Here is a 17362-nt window from a genome sequence, read left to right on the forward strand (position 1 = left end):
CCCACCTTCGTCACGGTGGAATTTTACAAAGGCAAATTGGTCCTTGTATGAAACATTATGTGCTGAAAAATTAAAACCGGATCATTTCACTAATGTACCAGATCCCATCCAGTTGTTTTCGAGTCAACTCAATGACATTGCTGACCAAACAATTCCGAAGTCCTCTGCAAATCCTCACATTCGTAAACCATGGTTTACCAATGAATGCAAACAAGCAAGAAAGTGTAGGAAGAAAGCGGAAAAATATTTCCGTAAACATCCTACAGTACATAACTTGAATACTGTTAAAATAACTAGTGCCAAGGCACGACGTGCTTATAAACATAATAAGCGTCAATCTTGGAGGAATTATGTCTCCAGAATTAATTCACGCACACCCATGTCGAAGGTGTGGAACATGGTTAAAAAAATAAAAGGTAAAGGTTCTAAATCGTCTGTACACCATCTTAAAGACGGTGACAAATTAATAACTGATAAATCTGCCATTGTAAATAAACTTGGCGAGACTCTTGCCAAAAATTCTTCATCATCAAATTATGTTACCGAGTTTCAGAGATATCAGAAACAACAGGAAAAGAAAAAGGTTAATTTCGATTCAAATAATGGTGAAGACTACAATGAAGTATTTTCATTGCATGAGCTACATACTGCTCTTGAGCAAGCTCATGATACTGCTGCAGGGGATGATAATATCCATTATCAGTTACTCAAGCATTTGCCCGAATCATGTCTTGAGACGCTTTTAGATATATTTGACCACATATGGACATCAGGGAATTTTCCTCCTTCATGGCATAATGCCATTGTGGTACCGATACCAAAACCTGGCCGGGATCATACTGATCCCTCAAATTACCGCCCTATATCGTTAACCAGTTGTGTTTGCAAAACCATGGAACGAATAGTAAATAATAGATTAGTATGGTATTTGGAAACCAACAATCTTCTTACCAATATTCAATGTGGTTTCCGAAAAAATCGAAGTACTATCGACCATTTGGTACGATTAGAATCCTTTGTTAAAAATGCTATTGTAAATAAGCAACACGTAGTATCAGTTTTCTTTGATCTTGAGAAAGCATACGATACTACTTGGAAGCATGGCATTCTTAAGGATTTACATGATTTTGGTTTAAGAGGCAGGTTGCCTCATTTTATATCACAATTTTTAACAGACAGACAATTTCAAGTCCGAGTAGGTTCCACCCTGTCTGACCATTATAATCAGGATCAGGGTGTCCCACAAGGCAGTATTTTGTCTGTCACCTTGTTTAGTATTAAAATTAATAGTCTGTCCAAGGTTTTAAGTAATTCAGTGGATGGTTCACTGTTCGTGGATGATTTTAATGCATCTTGTTGTGGTAAAAATATGCATACCATAGAGAGGCAGTTACAAATCTGTCTCAATAAAATTCATAAGTGGTCTCTCGAAAACGGGTTCAAATTTTCTTTGTCTAAAACGAACTGTATACACTTCTGCAGAAAATATAAGCCGCATAAAGACCCTGAATTATTTTTGAATGGCACCCCTATCAAAGTTGTAAAGGAGGCCAAATTCTTGGGACTCATCTTTGATAGCCATTTAACTTTCTTACCACACATTAAATCACTTAAAGCTAAATGCCTGAAGGCACTTGATTTATTGAAAGTAGTATCAAATTCCAAGTGGGGAGGGGATCAGACAACCCTCCTACACTTATACAGGTCACTGATCCGTTCCAAACTTGATTATGGCTCCATCGTTTATGGTGGAGCCTGTAAAAGTAATTTAAAAAAACTTGATACTATCCATCACCAGGGACTGAGGCTTTGCCTTGGAGCCTTTCGCACTTCTCCTATTCCAAGGCACTCGTGAAGAGCAACCTCCTCGTGGTGAGTGCTGGGTAACGCTAATCGCTCTTCCCCCGTGTGGAACCGGGGCAGAATATTTCCACAGCCTCCCATTGCTGGTCGTATGAGGCGACTAAAATGGGCAACCTGTTTGCCGTGGGTTGCGTCCCTGTGTCGGCGGAGGACGGGAGTCTGGTAGTTGAGGGCATTGGTTCCTGGAACTGTGTTCCTTTGCCCAACACACTACTTCGACCCTTACTTCGCCTAGACGGGTGGTAAGATGGGCCCGGTCTTATCAATCGGCTGGTCATGCCAGGCCCTGTGCGTAATATTGTCTATGCACACCTGTGTTGTATTGTAATGTATATTTTGGTCTTGGTCATCCATAACTTGTGTGAATTGAATTACTTGCCTAGAGTCTTACGCCAGAAGGCGGTGGCTCATGGGCCAATCTGGTGATGTTGACCTCCGAATAATGTATGTTTTCAATTTCTTGTCATGGGCCGAACCAGTCTGGCATTGAGTTGGTAAACAAATACAGCTGTTCGCGTCATATTCTCTGGAGTATAACATCCCTGTATCCCTGGTGTTTGCATCCTGGATATCCGATGCAACATAACACTGTCCCTGGTGACACTCGGTGGCGGGTGGGGAGCAGGGGTGCTGAATAATTTTCTTTCATCATGGCTCAACAACAATCTGGTTCATCTCGAAATGAAAAAAAGCGAAGATTAGAAGAAATCGATATTTCACCTGGAAGTATTGCTCAAAATATTGATACCTGGGCTAGATTCCTGGTTATTGAGGCTGCTGATAACCTTCCCATCAAACTCAATCCTTTTGCTATTTCTAAGGCTGTTTCTGCGATTTGCGGTGAGGTGAAGAACGTTACCCGTCTCCGTAGTGGTTCGCTTCTGGTGGAGTGTGCTCGGAGACAGCAATCTCTCAATCTTTTATCTATCTCTACATTTGCAAATATTGAGGTTGCTGTGTCTGAGCACAGAACATTAAATTCTTGTCGAGGCATTGTTCGTGACAGGGCTCGTTGTCTGTCCGACATGTCTGAAGACGAAATCACTACAGAGTTAGGAGACCAGGCTGTAACTGCAGTTAGACGCTTCACATTCAAGAAGGACGGTGTCATCACAAACACAAATACGTATCTTCTGACGTTTGCCCGTACAACCCTCCCGCAGTCAATAAAAGCAGGGTATTTCAGTATCGGAGTGGATGTGTATGTCCCCAATCCGCTCCGATGCTACAAGTGTCAACGTTTTGGTCATGGATCAAAGTCCTGTCATAGCTCTGTGGCATGTCATCGGTGTGGTGACAGCCATGATAGCACTGACTGTGAGAAGGATTTGAAGTGCGCTAACTGTTCTGGACCACATGTTGCTTCCTCCAAATCATGCCCTGTGTGGCAAATGGAATCACAAATTATGAAACTGAAATGCGAACGAAACATATCCTACTTGGATGCAAAAAAAATATTCAAAAATCAGACCACTACTCCCTCTACTATTTCCTACTCCGCTGCAGTCACTCGCTCTGTTGCGTCTTCAACTATTTCGTGTCAGACTGACTTGACATGGGTCAAGTCAGACCAACCAGCTGCGACAGTTCACATCAGTCAGGATATTCCTACCATCAGTCTATCTAGTTCAGGCTCTCAGACTGAGATTCAGGCTGAGAATCAATCTCAAACATCAGTCAATCAACCAGTCATTGTCAAATTGTCAAATAAAGAAAAAAAGAAATTAAAGAAAAAACAACTACCAATCGTCCCTTCACCTTCAGAGGTTCCTTTACAGAACTCTTTTGGGCCTCTGGACATGGAGGTTACTCTGTCCTCACAGGACAGGCGGAGGAGTAGTTCCTCCTCACATTCACGCGAGCGATCTCCAATTGAGCCACCATGACTCAATTGTCTAATATAATGCAATGGAATTGCAGAGGACTTAGGCATAATTTTCATGAACTGCAGTTATTAACAAGTGATTTAAATACATCAGCAATTTCTTTACAAGAGACGTACCTTAAAAATACAGATAAGTTTGATTTAAAGCACTATAGTTCATATCATTCCTTCTCTCCTCCAGGAGATAAAGCTACTGGAGGTGCTTCTATTTTAGTGCGGCGGGGCGTTGTTCACAGTCCTGTTCCGCTTGACTCGACTCTGCAAGCAGTTGCAGTTAGACTAACACTGCATATTGCCTTCACACTTTGCTCCTTGTACATTCCTCCATCTTCAAATCTTCAGCGTAATGATCTACAAAAACTATACGACCAGCTCCCAAAGCCCTGTGTCATCATGGGTGATCTAAATGGGCATAATCCTTTATGGGGAAGTTCCACCATTAATCAAAAGGGAAAAGTGATTGAGGATTTTGTTTCTGATAATGACCTTTGCATCTTTAATGATGACTCCGACACTTACTTACACCCTGCAACTGGTACGTATTCATCATTAGATCTGTCTTTGACGGATTCAGTTTTGTTAAATGAATTCTCATGGTCCGTCCATGATGACCTATGTGGGAGTGACCATTTCCCCACGGTGCTTAAGCCCATTAATCCCGCTGTTGATCCACCTTCACCTCGATGGAATTTTGTGAAGGCTGATTGGCTTTTATTTCAATCTTTATGCAAAGATAAATTACAACCTACTTCTTTTCAGAATGTTACTGACCCAATTCAGTTGTTTTCAGATCAACTGAATGAAATTGCTAATGAATCCATACCTAAGTCCTCTGTCAACCCACGTGTTCGTAAACCATGGTTTGATGCTAATTGCAAACAAGCTAGGAAATGTCGTAAGAAGGCGGAGAAGTACTTCCGTAAACATCCCACTGTCCATAATTTAAATACTGTTAAAATTTCAAATGCCAAGGCAAGACGTCTATTTAAGCAAAATAAACGTCAATCCTGGCAGACATATGTCTCCAAAATTAACTCCCGTACCCCTATGTCCAAGGTATGGAACATGATCAAAAAGATCAAAGGCAAGGGATCAAATTCTACAGTTAACCATCTGAAGGATGGCGATACTTTGTTAACTGATAAATCTGCCATTGCCAATAGCATTGGTGAAACTTTATCTCATCATTCTTCTTCAACTAATTACGCTCCTGTATTTCAAAAATATCAGCTCCAACAGGAGAAGAAAAAAGTAAATTTTACATCTGATAATGGTGAAGATTACAATGAGGTATTTTCACTACATGAGCTATATACTGCCTTAGGGCAAGCTCATGATACAGCAGCAGGCGCTGATAATATTCATTATCAGCTGCTGAAACACTTGCCCGAATCATGCCTTGAAACTATGTTAAATATATTCGATGATATTTGGACATCTGGGACGTTTCCAACTTCATGGCATAATGCCATTGTTATACCAATACCCAAACCTGGGCGGGATCATTCTGATCCATCAAATTACCGACCTATATCTCTCACTAGCTGCGTTTGTAAAACTATGGAACGCATGGTAAATAATCGATTAGTGTGGTACTTGGAAACAAATAATCTTCTTACCAATATACAATGCGGTTTCCGGAAGAACAGAAGTACTATCGATCACTTAGTGCGTTTAGAATCATTCGTTAAAAATTCCATTGTAAATAGACAACATGCTGTATCGATCTTTTTCGATTTAGAAAAAGCATACGATACAACATGGAAACATGGTATTTTAAAAGATCTTCACGATTTTGGATTACGAGGCCGTCTGCCTCATTTTATATCCCAGTTTTTAACAGACAGGCAATTTCAAGTCCGAGTGGGTACAACCCTGTCTGATCATTATAATCAGGATCAGGGTGTCCCACAAGGCAGTATTTTGTCTGTCACTTTATTCAGTATAAAAATTAACAGTTTGTCAAAAGTTTTAAATGATTCAGTTGATGGATCACTTTTTGTGGATGATTTTAATCTATCTTGCCGGGGTAAAAATATGCACACAATTGAAAGGCAATTACAATTATGTCTTAATAAAATTAACAAGTGGTGTCTAGAAAACGGGTTTAAATTTTCCAAATCAAAAACTAATTGCATACATTTCTGCCGAAAATATAAACCGCATAAGGACCCTGAACTATTTCTGAATGGCTCCCCTATCAAAGTTGTTAAGGAAGCCAAGTTCTTGGGACTTATTTTTGATCATCACTTAACTTTCCTCCCGCATATTAAATACCTAAAAGCTAAATGCCTGAAGGCACTCGATCTATTGAAAGTTGTTTCTAATTCAAAGTGGGGAGGGGATCAAACAACCCTCTTACACTTATACAGGTCACTCATCCGTTCAAAACTTGATTATGGCTCCATCGTCTATGGTGGAGCCTGCAAAAGTAATTTACAAAAACTAGATACGATACATCACCAGGGTCTGAGGCTTTGCCTTGGAGCCTTCAGAACGTCTCCCATTCACAGTCTCTATATAGAAGCAGATGAACCTTCTCTTAAACAACGCCGTCTAAAATTATCTCTACAATACATCACTAAATTATATTCTAATCCGTCAAATCCAGCTTTTGAATGTATATTCCATCCTCTTTACGAAGATCTTTACAATCAGAAATCGGCACTCAATCCACCACTCGGAATTAGAATAAAATCTGCAATATCGGCTTCGAATATTAAACTCCAAGATATAGCTCCTACTCAACTTTTCTCATCTCCTCCTTGGCAAATGGTAAAGCCAGAGGTAGACCTGACATTAACCAAACTTAAGAAATCAGATACTAACCAATTAATATACCAACAAGAATACCATCAACTAAGAAACAATTATGACACTTATAAATCTATATTTACAGATGGATCCAAGGATGGTGGCGCAGTTGCTAGTGCCACTGTCATTGGATCCAGAACAATCTCTTCACGTTTACCTGATAACAGTTCAATATTCACTGCAGAAGCAAACGCCATTTTTACAGCACTTAAATATATCGGTAATCAATCTAAACATAACCAATTCATACTGTTTTCAGATTCTCTTTCATGCCTTCAGGCAATTAAAAATATGTCTTCAAAACATCCACTTTTAATCCAAATTCTTGAGTTATTTAATGATCTTGCTACTGGCCAATACGACATCGTCTTTTGTTGGTTACCAAGCCATGTTGGTATCAAAGGTAACACAATGGCCGATGCTGCTGCTAAAGCAGCGCTCAACAAATCTGTGACACCACTTCTGATCCCATACACTGATTTTAAACCCATGATTCGATCCTACATCCGAGATCTTATGCAACAGAAGTGGGACGCCCAAGTAGGTATCAATAAATTACATGACATTAAACCAAATATCGGATATACCTACTTGGGCTGTCAGTCCAGATTTGAAGAGGTCATTATGCGACGATGTCGTATTGGCCACAGCAGATATACTCATGAATATTTACTTAAAGGTGAGGATCCTCCGTTTTGTATCCCTTGTGATGAGAGAATCACAGTCAAGCATGTCCTGCTTGACTGTGTTGATTTTTCAATCACAAGGGATAAATATTTCAATGTAAAAACAATGAAGGACCTTTTTAATGATGTTAATTCTCGTTTAATATTATGTTTTTTAAAGGAAATAGAACTTGTTCATAAATTTTGATGTGTTCAATGTATTGTTTTAAAAATTGGTAGTGCGAAATTCATAACTTAGATTGTTAGTGGCTGTACCCTTGAGGGGGGTTGAAGTAGCGTAAAATTATTGTCCCCCTAAGAGGGTATGTAAGTCCCAAATCATTCGAAGTATTTTTCTGCACACTAGGCTTTTAAACGTAGTATCTTCGTTATTTTAATCTAAGGCTTAACTGGTACACTGTCGCCAGTAACTGAAGGGATGATATAAATCCTGCCGGGGTCCATGCAGGAAGCAAAAGTACTGTAAGTCCCCATGGTCCCCAGTATGGTGATCTCCCTTCAGTTGCTGACGATTTCTAGCCCATTTTTAAATTGTGATGTTCATTAATGCTTACTGCCTTTTACTATTCTCAACTAGTTTTAAATCACGTCTGTGATATTCTAGTTATTCTACTCTCCTTAGTTGACAGCTTTTTATTCAGTTTAAATATACGTATCATAAATGTAATTTCTCGTCACGATATGGCTGAAATATTGCCCATGTGACGTTAAATAATAACTCACTCACTCACTCTCCTATTCCAAGTCTGTCTGTTGAGGCGGATGAGCCTTCTCTTAAACAACGCCGTCTGAAACTATCTTTACAATACATCACTAAATTATATTCCAATCAGTCAAATCCAGCTTTTAATTGCGTATTTAACCCTCTTTACGAAGATATTTACAATAAGAAAACATCTCTTGTTCCACCCCTAGGAATAAGGATTAAAGCAGTCGTTTCTGCTGCGAACATTAACTTTCAGGATATAGCTCCCACACAACTTTTTTCATCGCCTCCTTGGCAAATGGTACGGCCAAATGTAGACCTCACATTAACTAGACTTAAGAAATCTGATACAAATCCACTTATTTATAAACAAGAATACAATCAATTACGAAACAATTATGACACTTATAAATCTATATTTACAGATGGATCCAAGGATGGTGGCGCAGTTGCTAGTGCCACCATCATTGGATCCAGAACAGTATCTTCACGATTACCCGATAATAGTTCCATATTCACAGCAGAAGCACACGCCATTTTAACGGCACTAAAATATATCCAGACCAAATCCAAATATAAAGAATTCATTATATTTTCAGACTCACTTTCGTGCCTTCAGGCTATTAAAAATATGTCATGTAAACATCCATTTTTAATTGAAATTCTTGAATTATTTAATGATCTTGCGACTGGCCAATATGACATCGTCTTTTGTTGGTTACCAAGCCATGTTGGGATTGTTGGTAACACACTGGCCGATGCTGCTGCAAAAGCAGCACTCGACAAATCTGTGACACCACTTCTTTTACCATACAGTGATTATAAACCTATAATTAGATCTTACATCCGTGATCTGATGCAAAAGAAGTGGGACACCCAAGTAGGTATCAATAAATTACACGTAATTAAACCCAATATTGGTTACACCTACTTGGGCTGTCAGTCCAGATTTGAAGAGGTTATTATGCGGCGATGTCGTATTGGCCACTCGAGGTATACACATGAGTATATATTAAAGGGTGAGGATCCTCCGTTTTGTATCCCTTGTGATGAAAGAATCACGGTCAAGCATGTCCTGCTTGACTGTATTGATTTTTCCATCACAAGGGATAAATATTTCAGTGTAAAAACAGTGAAGGACCTTTTTAGTAAAGTTAACTCTCATTTAATACTATGTTTTTTAAAAGAAATAGAACTTATACATAAATTTTGATGTAATTGTTGTATTGTTTTAAAGATTGGTAGTGCAAAATTCATAACTGAGATTGTTAGTGGCTGTACCCTCGAGGGGGGTTGAAGTAGCGTAAAATTATTGTCCCCCTAAGAGGGTATGTAAGTCCCATATCATTTAAAGTATTTTTCTGCATGCCAGGTTTTTAATCGTAGAATATTCGTCATTTTAGTTTGGCTTAATTGGTACACTGTCGCCAGTGACTGAAGGGATGATATAAATCCTGCCGGGTTCCATGCAGGAAGCAAAGGTACTGTAAGTCCCCATGGACCCTAGCATGGTGATCTATCTTCAGTTGCTGGCGATCTCTAGCCCATTTTTATATTGTGTTCTCTGATATTTATGACTTTTATATATTCTCAACTAGTTTTAAATAGATTCTGTGATATTCTAGTTATTGTACTGTCCTTCGTTGACAGCTTTTTATATTGTATAAATATATGTATTATTAATGTACTTCTCGTCACGATATGGCTGAAATATTGCCGATGTGACGTTAAATATTAACTCACTCACTCACTCACTCACTTGATGTTGTTCAGTCGAAAGCCCTAAGAATATGTCTTGGTGCGTTCCGGACCACCTCTGTTGAGGCTTTACAGGTTGAATCTGGTGAAATGCCTTTAGATCTCAGGCGTGAAATGTTAGACGTTAGATATATGTTAAAATTGAAATCTTTTGGGAGAAAACACTCAACGTCAACTGTGTTGAATGATTGTATAGAATATTTTCATGACACTTGGAAAAATGGTATGGGGCCTTATGGGATGCGTTCTCAGAGAACGGCTTTCAATCATACTGTGCGTGATGTTCCATTAGATGACACTACTGTTCTGCCTGAAAAGCCACCATGGCTACTTGAACTACCATCAGTATATTTTGATGTCCTGGAGCAGGTAAATAAACGTGAGCCAGCACCTCGAGTTAAGGCTATAGCTGAGGAACATATCCGAAGTCTACAATGGTTGAATGCTATGCAGATTTACACTGATGGCTCTAAGTGCCCAGTGTCTGGTCGTGTTGGTGCTGGTATATTCATTGTTAATGAAAAGAGAGAACTTTCTGTCCGATTGGCTGATCACTTTTCAGTATTTTCTGCTGAACTAGGAGCAATCATTGAAGCATTGCGTTGGATTACTTTTTTAAGGCCTGTTTTAGCTGTAATTTTCAGTGACTCTGTCAGTGCATTACAAGCAATTCGGGTAGGTTCTTCCTCAGCGAGGCAGGACTTGATCAACATTATTCTCGTTCTTTATAATGACTTGAGTAAAGATCTGTTAGATGTTGAATTTTCATGGATCCCCACTCATATTGGATTACTTGGAAATGAGAAAGCTGATAAATTGGCTAAAGCTGCACTAGACTTTGATGAATCCGAACAGGATGACGCAATTTTACCTTCTCCTGCAGAGTTAGGCACCGTCAGTATGGCCCATCCTAAAACAAAATGGCAGCAGAGATTGGCATCATCCTTAAAAGGACGGCATCTCTTTGGCATCGATCCTGTTATCACTAAATTACACATATCTAGAAATAATCGGAGAGAGGAGGTTCTCTTAACCAGACTTCGTCTTGGGCATTGTGGTCTTGGAGCCTATCTAAATGTTATTAATAAAGACGTTTCTGCACATTGTACAGTGTGTAATCAGCTTGACAATGTAGCTCATTTTTTATTGCATTGCCAAAAGTATGTTAATCAGCGTAAGGTAATGGTGGAGGCACTAACAGTTCTCAATATTGACTTCTCATTGTCTGGTATTTTCTGTTCTAGGAATATTGTTCACCATGATGTTCAGAATGTCATTCTCGCTTATATTAAAGCGTGTGGCAGTTTTGATACTTTATAAAATATCCAGGTACTTCGCAAACCTTTATTATGGGCAAGGTGTAAATGGGCCTAGTTGCCCGAACACCTATAAAATATTTTACTAATCAATCAATCAATCAATCTGCAGTAGCTCATTCATTCCACGCAAATCAATCGCAATCCATGCAGAAATTATCAATTCATATTTGGTATTAATTGTGCATGGATGTCGGCAATACTCCGTCAGACAGACGTTTTTTGCAGATTGATTGATTGATTGTTAGAAAGTTTTATAGGTGTTCGGGCAACTAGGCCCATGTACACCTTGCCCATAATAAAGGTTTGCTAAGTACCTAGATAGTTCATAGAGTAGTGAAACTGCCACACGCTTGAGGTTAGGAGTTAGAATGTCTCCTGAAGACAAAACATCTGGGTCAAAACTTAATACAAACTTTAAATCCTGGACCGTTAGCACTGAGTGATCTAGCATCAAGAGATCCATAAGAAGGATGGATTAAGACTTCCATTGTTGACCCTTAACCATGCTCGTCAGATCATCAGGGGACAATCTTAACCCCAAGAGGGACTGGGCAGCTGACGCTATCGTCTGAAGACCATCAGACTTGAATGCACGAGTAGTGCCAAGATTAGCAACTATACAAATAACAAAGTTGAGAAAGTCAACAGGAGAGACATTGTTAAATAGAGGTTTGCAAGATGATTCAGGCATGATGTCAACAACAGGATCAGTCTGACATTCAACTTCAAGAGTCTCAGTCTGAGTACTAGCAGTCACCATGACAGGAAAAGACACAACATCAGAAATTGTAACAACCTGAGACAGTGGTTTAGCTGCAGGAGGTGGTTTAGGGACTGCTGGAACCTGAGCGACATCAAAATCTCCACGCACCTGTCGAACAGCCTGAGAATAAGACAACTTACCCTCCACTCGGACTTTCTGAATCTGGACAGCTTCCTGGTATTTAATGCAACCTTTATATGCCGCAGAGTGTGCACCACCACAGTTCTTACATTTAAGGGAACTTTCATTGCACTCCTCGTATTTGTGCTTCCCTCCACATTTAGCGCACACATGATGAGTGCTTCTACACTTAGCAGAGACATGCCCAAAGGACTGACACTTGAAGCATCGAAGAGCAGGAGGAACATATATCCGGATTGGAAATCTCTGGAAGAAAATGACAACATGATCCGGTAAAGACTGGCCAGTAAATGTAAGAAGAACAGATTTGGTGGGAACTTTATCAGGCCCACGAGTCAGACGCACAGCAGAGCACATTAGAGGTAACTCAAGTTTCAACTCGTCCTCAATTTCATTCATCTCAATATCCAGATCAATACCATAGATGACTCCACGTGTTCTCATTAAGGATTCAGGCTCATGAGGGGTGACAAAATGTTCATCAAGTTCTGTGACTTGCAAAAGTGTTTTGGCAGCCTCAACGGTTTTTGCAGTGACACTAACATCTCCCCTGGCCATCCGCTTAACACTGACTATTTCTGTAGTGATCTTAGCCAAGGCTCTAGCCAAAGCACGCTGTGTCATAAGTTGACAGAGGGTCGGTGAACCATCATCATATTCATCTACATCGGCTTTGAAGATAACAGTGGTTGATTTGACCCGAGGTGGCTCATCAAAGACAAAAGTAAGATCAGACCTTGGAGTAGGAGGAACAGTAGTAGGGGGCTTGGCAACACAGGCCTTTTTAGAAGTACCATCTGGAATACGACCAATTCGCTTCCTCCCTGAAGCCACCACTTTAAATCCGTCCTCACATTCCATTCTGTTGTCAGCCATTGCCGAGGACAATCCCCAACAACTGACTGTAACAAACAGCAAACACCAAATAGAAATGAAAAGGTTGAATGCACTCCAACACAAGAGAAATCAAAAGCCAAAAGAACCAAAGAGGAAGTATCATAAACAGTCAAGTGCGCTGTATAACACTAGACAAGTTGCTGAGAAGCAAAAGACGTCCGAACTCGACGGCAGTCAAGACCGAACCCGTTTTTGTTTTTTTTGCAGAGTATACCTGTTGTTCTGGAGAACTATAGCCAGGAACATGAAATGTCCGCTGGGAATACCAGTGGGAGTTAACTGGGAGCATTCGTGCGAACGCTGAGTGCTTCGCGGATTTTGTTGTTCATGTAAATCGTGCGGCACGTGAAATTGCCTATGTATAGCCAAGTTTTGTGAAAATAAAGTCAGTTCGAAAAACACTGCGTAACAAATGGTAGCAGAGCGTGGTTTTGGATAGTTTAGAGCAGTGTGCACGTTTGTTTAGAATAGTTGCATGTTATGTCGTGTGTTGACATTTAGTTAGAATTATAGTGGAGTTTGAGACACAGTTTACAACAAACACGTTTTGAACTTATTTGTTGACTGTTTCTTGCTAAATCTCGTGCACCAAGTCATGTGGCGAACAGGGTCTAAAAAATCAGCTCATGACTTTCCTGACTATGTGGCAGAAATAGCGGAACTTAGACGCAAGAAGGCTAAAGTCAAATCAGCCTTCACTAAAGCAACGAATAGACTTGAAAGACTTGATGAAGAGAATCGTTCCACTCGGACAGAAATCCGAGACGCGATTGACAAAGTTAATTATTGTCAGCTGAAGGCTATCGAGATAGTTATAGCATTGTCTGAAACATTTCACACAATAGGTGATCAAGATAGCATGACAAAAGTTACTGGCGAGGTAACAGATAGAGGAGATAGGGAATGAGATACAAGAACGAGCTCAAGAATATTTACGAAACAGGGCAGATACGAGATCGTTCAGCAGCGTTAGAACAGGATTATCCAGATTATTTACGGCTGAAAAAGAAAAGCATGTTACTGTTGTCACTGCTTCTCACGTAGAGCAAGCGGAACCACAGTTGGGGTTAGATGTTGCTAGTTTCGGTCAGAGGTCACAAACAAATGTCATTGGGTTAGGTCGGCGGCAGCAGACCAATGCAGATGAATTTAGTCATATCAATAGGCCATCACACAGAAGAATGTTAGACATACAATTTACCCAGAAACTGCTGGAAATTCGAGAAGTTACAATTTGGGAAATGATATGTGGAAGCAGTTGCGACGTGTTTCCATTCCTACTTTCTCGGGTGATGCCAAATCATGAGAGGGTTGGAAAGTGGCTTTCATGGCTTGTGTTCATAAGGCTCCAGCTACACCCGAGTACAAGCTTTTACAGTTGCGTCAGTACTTAACTGGGGATGCAATGAAAGTCATACAAGATTAAGGTCATAGTGCGGCTGCATATGACGTAGCACTAGATAGACTAGAGAGGAAGTATGGTGGCAAGAGACGCCAAATTACATTACAGTTGGAGGAAGTGTAACTTTAGGCCAATTCGTCCTGGCAATGTCAAGGATATTGAGCGGTATGCTGACATGTTAGACACTGTCGTGGTCAATCTTAGAGACTAGACTGACAGACTAGAAGAGTTGGGCAATGGAGCATTATATAATCAGTTACTGAAGAAAATGACAGAATCTATGTTAACTGACTATCAAAGATGGGTCTTTGATCGAGAGCGTGAAGAATCGGTAGACACATTGCGTGAGTGGGTGTTGCAAGAAACTGAGTTTAATGTTGTAGCATCAGAAACTTTGCATGGCATTTCCCAAAAGGGAAGGATTACAGTTAGAGGTCAGAGCAAATCAGGTTCATACTTTGGCGATCGACAGACTGACACGAACGCTCAGTGTGTGCTCTGTAAAAGTGGTCATCATATTTGGAACTGTAAACAGTTCAAGACAATGACTGTTCCCACAAGATGGGAAACTGCTGAACAATTGAACCTTTGCTTCAGGTGTTTGGGCACTAACCATCGAGGTAATAGTTGCAGACGCAGAATCACCTGTGGAATAGATAACTGTACCGCAACTCATAGTAGATTTCTTCACTCAACAAAGAGAACTTGTGACAATGTTTCTAAAGCTGAAACTCCTGAAACTGAAAAGCAACATGGAAGTCATGGTCCATCTGTAGTTACAATGTCTTCCACTAAATCTAGCAAGTCAACGCTAGTATCATTGAGAACAGTGCCAGTAGTTCTAAAGAATGGAAAGAACAGAATTGTTGTTAATGCACTATTGGATGATGCCAGCACACAGACTTATATTAATCAAGATGTTGCCTCAGAATTAGGGTTATGGGGTCCTACAGAGAAAGTTTCAGTTAATGTCCTCAATGGACAACATGAAACATTGGAAACTATGTCAGTTCAAGTTGGACTAGAGAGTTTGGATGGTTCAGTCAATACTACAATATCTGCCTTAACAACTACCCGGGTCACGGGACAGATGCAGGTTGTTGATTGGCAGAAGTTTGCAGGAAGATGGAAACACCTTGACAGCATTGAGTTTCCAAAAGTCAAATCTCCTCATATAGTAGATCTTCTTATTGGAATGGATTATCTTGAACTGCATAGATCCTATCAGGATATCCCAGGTCAGGAAGGTGAGCCAACAGCACGGTTAACTCAATTGGGTTGGACCTGTTAGTAGGATACCAGGATTAAGTGATTTTCAGAATTCGGGCACATTCTTCACTGACAGTAGGGAAGTTGAATTAAGTTCAATATTACAGAAATTCTGGGAAGTTGATGAAGTTCCCCCTTTGACATCTATCCTTTCCAAGGATGATGAATTTGTGATTGAGTCTGTAAAAGATACAATCAGATACCAGAATGGTCGGTATCAAATTGGCATTCCATGGAAGGAAAATGCAAGTCCTTTACCAGACAATTGGGAAATAGCTTACAAACGTCTCTGTTGCACAGAGAAGAAATTATCAAAAGACAAACAGGTTGCTGATACTTATGATGGTATATCTCAGTATCTTGAAAAAGGTTACATTGAAAAGGTGTCCATTGATGGAACAGATGTACCTTGTGGATGGTACTTACCTCATTTCCCCGTAGTGCGTCCAGATAGGGAAACTACAAAGGTTCGCATTGTCTTTGATGCATCAGCAAAATGTGAAGGTGTATCGTTGAATGACAGTATCCATCAGGGTCCAAAGATACAAGGTGACCTTTTTCAGATATTGCTCAGGTTTAGAAGGTACTCGGTAGCCATAGTATGTGACATTGCAGAAATGTATCTTCAGATAGAAATGTTGCCAAAGGACAGGTCATTCTTTCGATTTCTTTGGAGGTCAATTAATCAGAATGACGTGACGCAGGTTTACCAATTCTCAAGAGTAGTCTTTGGTGTTAATGCCTCTCCGTTTTTGGCACAGTACATATCACAAGAACATGCTAGAAGGTTTCAAGATAATCTACCAAAAGCTGCTGAGACTGTATTAAAGTCGACCTATATGGATGACAACATAGACTCGCTTCCAAATGAGGTCGAAGCCATAGAGCTGTATGAGCAGCTTACAAAGTTGTGGGGAAAGGCAGGCATGTGTGCACGAAAGTGGTTAAGCAATTCACCTGAAGTCTTACAGAAAATTCCCATAGAAAATAGGGCTACTGAGGTTGATCTTGGTAGGGATGAGTTGCCAACTACAAAAACACTTGGTCTGACGTGAGTGGCAAAAGATGACGAGTTTAGCTTCCGAAGTACTAGTGCACACAACAGTTGGATACTTACAAAGAGGGGTTTTCTTAGAGAAATGGCTAGGGTATTCGATCCATTAGGATCATGCAGGAAGTCTGGCGCAAGGGTTTAGATTGGGATGAAGAGCTTGATAATGATTTGAAACAGAAAGCATTGCTTTGGCTCAATCAAATGAAAGAGTTGGAGACTGTTAGATTCCCGAGATGCTTGCAACTCAACTTCAAAATTGAGAACAGGAAATTACATGTTTTCGTTGATGCATCTGAAAATGCATATGGGGCAGTAGTCTACAACGTGACTACCTACCAAAATGGGATGGTGGCATCAAAATGTCGAGTAGCACCTCTGAAATCAGTCAGCATTCCTCGAATGGAGTTAATGGCAGCAGTATTAGGAGTTAAGTTGATCTTGACTGTAGTCAAAGCTCTTGAAATACCAATTGCTGGTGTGATTCTTTGGTCAGACAGTCAAAATGTGCTGTATTGGATAAAAAACCATAGCCGCACATTCAAAACATTTGTAGCTAATCAGATAGCTTTTATCCAAGAAAATACTGTTCCTAGTCAGTGGAACTACGTTCCTCCTCTTCAGAATCCAGCAGATATCCTGTCTAGAGGTACAACAGTTGCTAATTTGAACAAAGCATGGACTTCTGGACCTGACTTTCTGGAAAAAGATGTGACAGAATGGCCTTTACAGATGGTGAACCAAACATTAGATGATTCTGAAGCCAGGAAACCTGTTATATCGACAAAGCAGTTCTTTGCAATGGCAA

The 17362-nt window shown here is 40.1% G+C and overlaps 1 protein-coding gene across 1 annotated transcript; it reads right to left on the reverse strand.

Annotated features, from left to right (window-relative positions):
* Positions 1-11506: 11506 nt before the first annotated feature.
* On the reverse strand, positions 11507-12811 carry LOC125372117. The gene has a single exon (XM_048381157.1). The coding sequence runs from the start codon at positions 12809-12811 to the stop codon at positions 11507-11509; it is 1305 nt and encodes a 434-aa protein (XP_048237114.1).
* Between the last annotated feature and the right edge of the window lie 4551 nt (positions 12812-17362).

This window comes from Haliotis rufescens, unplaced genomic scaffold (genome assembly GCF_023055435.1).
Source record: "Haliotis rufescens isolate VD_foot unplaced genomic scaffold, xgHalRufe1.0.p SCAF_36, whole genome shotgun sequence".
NCBI lineage: Eukaryota > Metazoa > Mollusca > Gastropoda > Lepetellida > Haliotidae > Haliotis > Haliotis rufescens.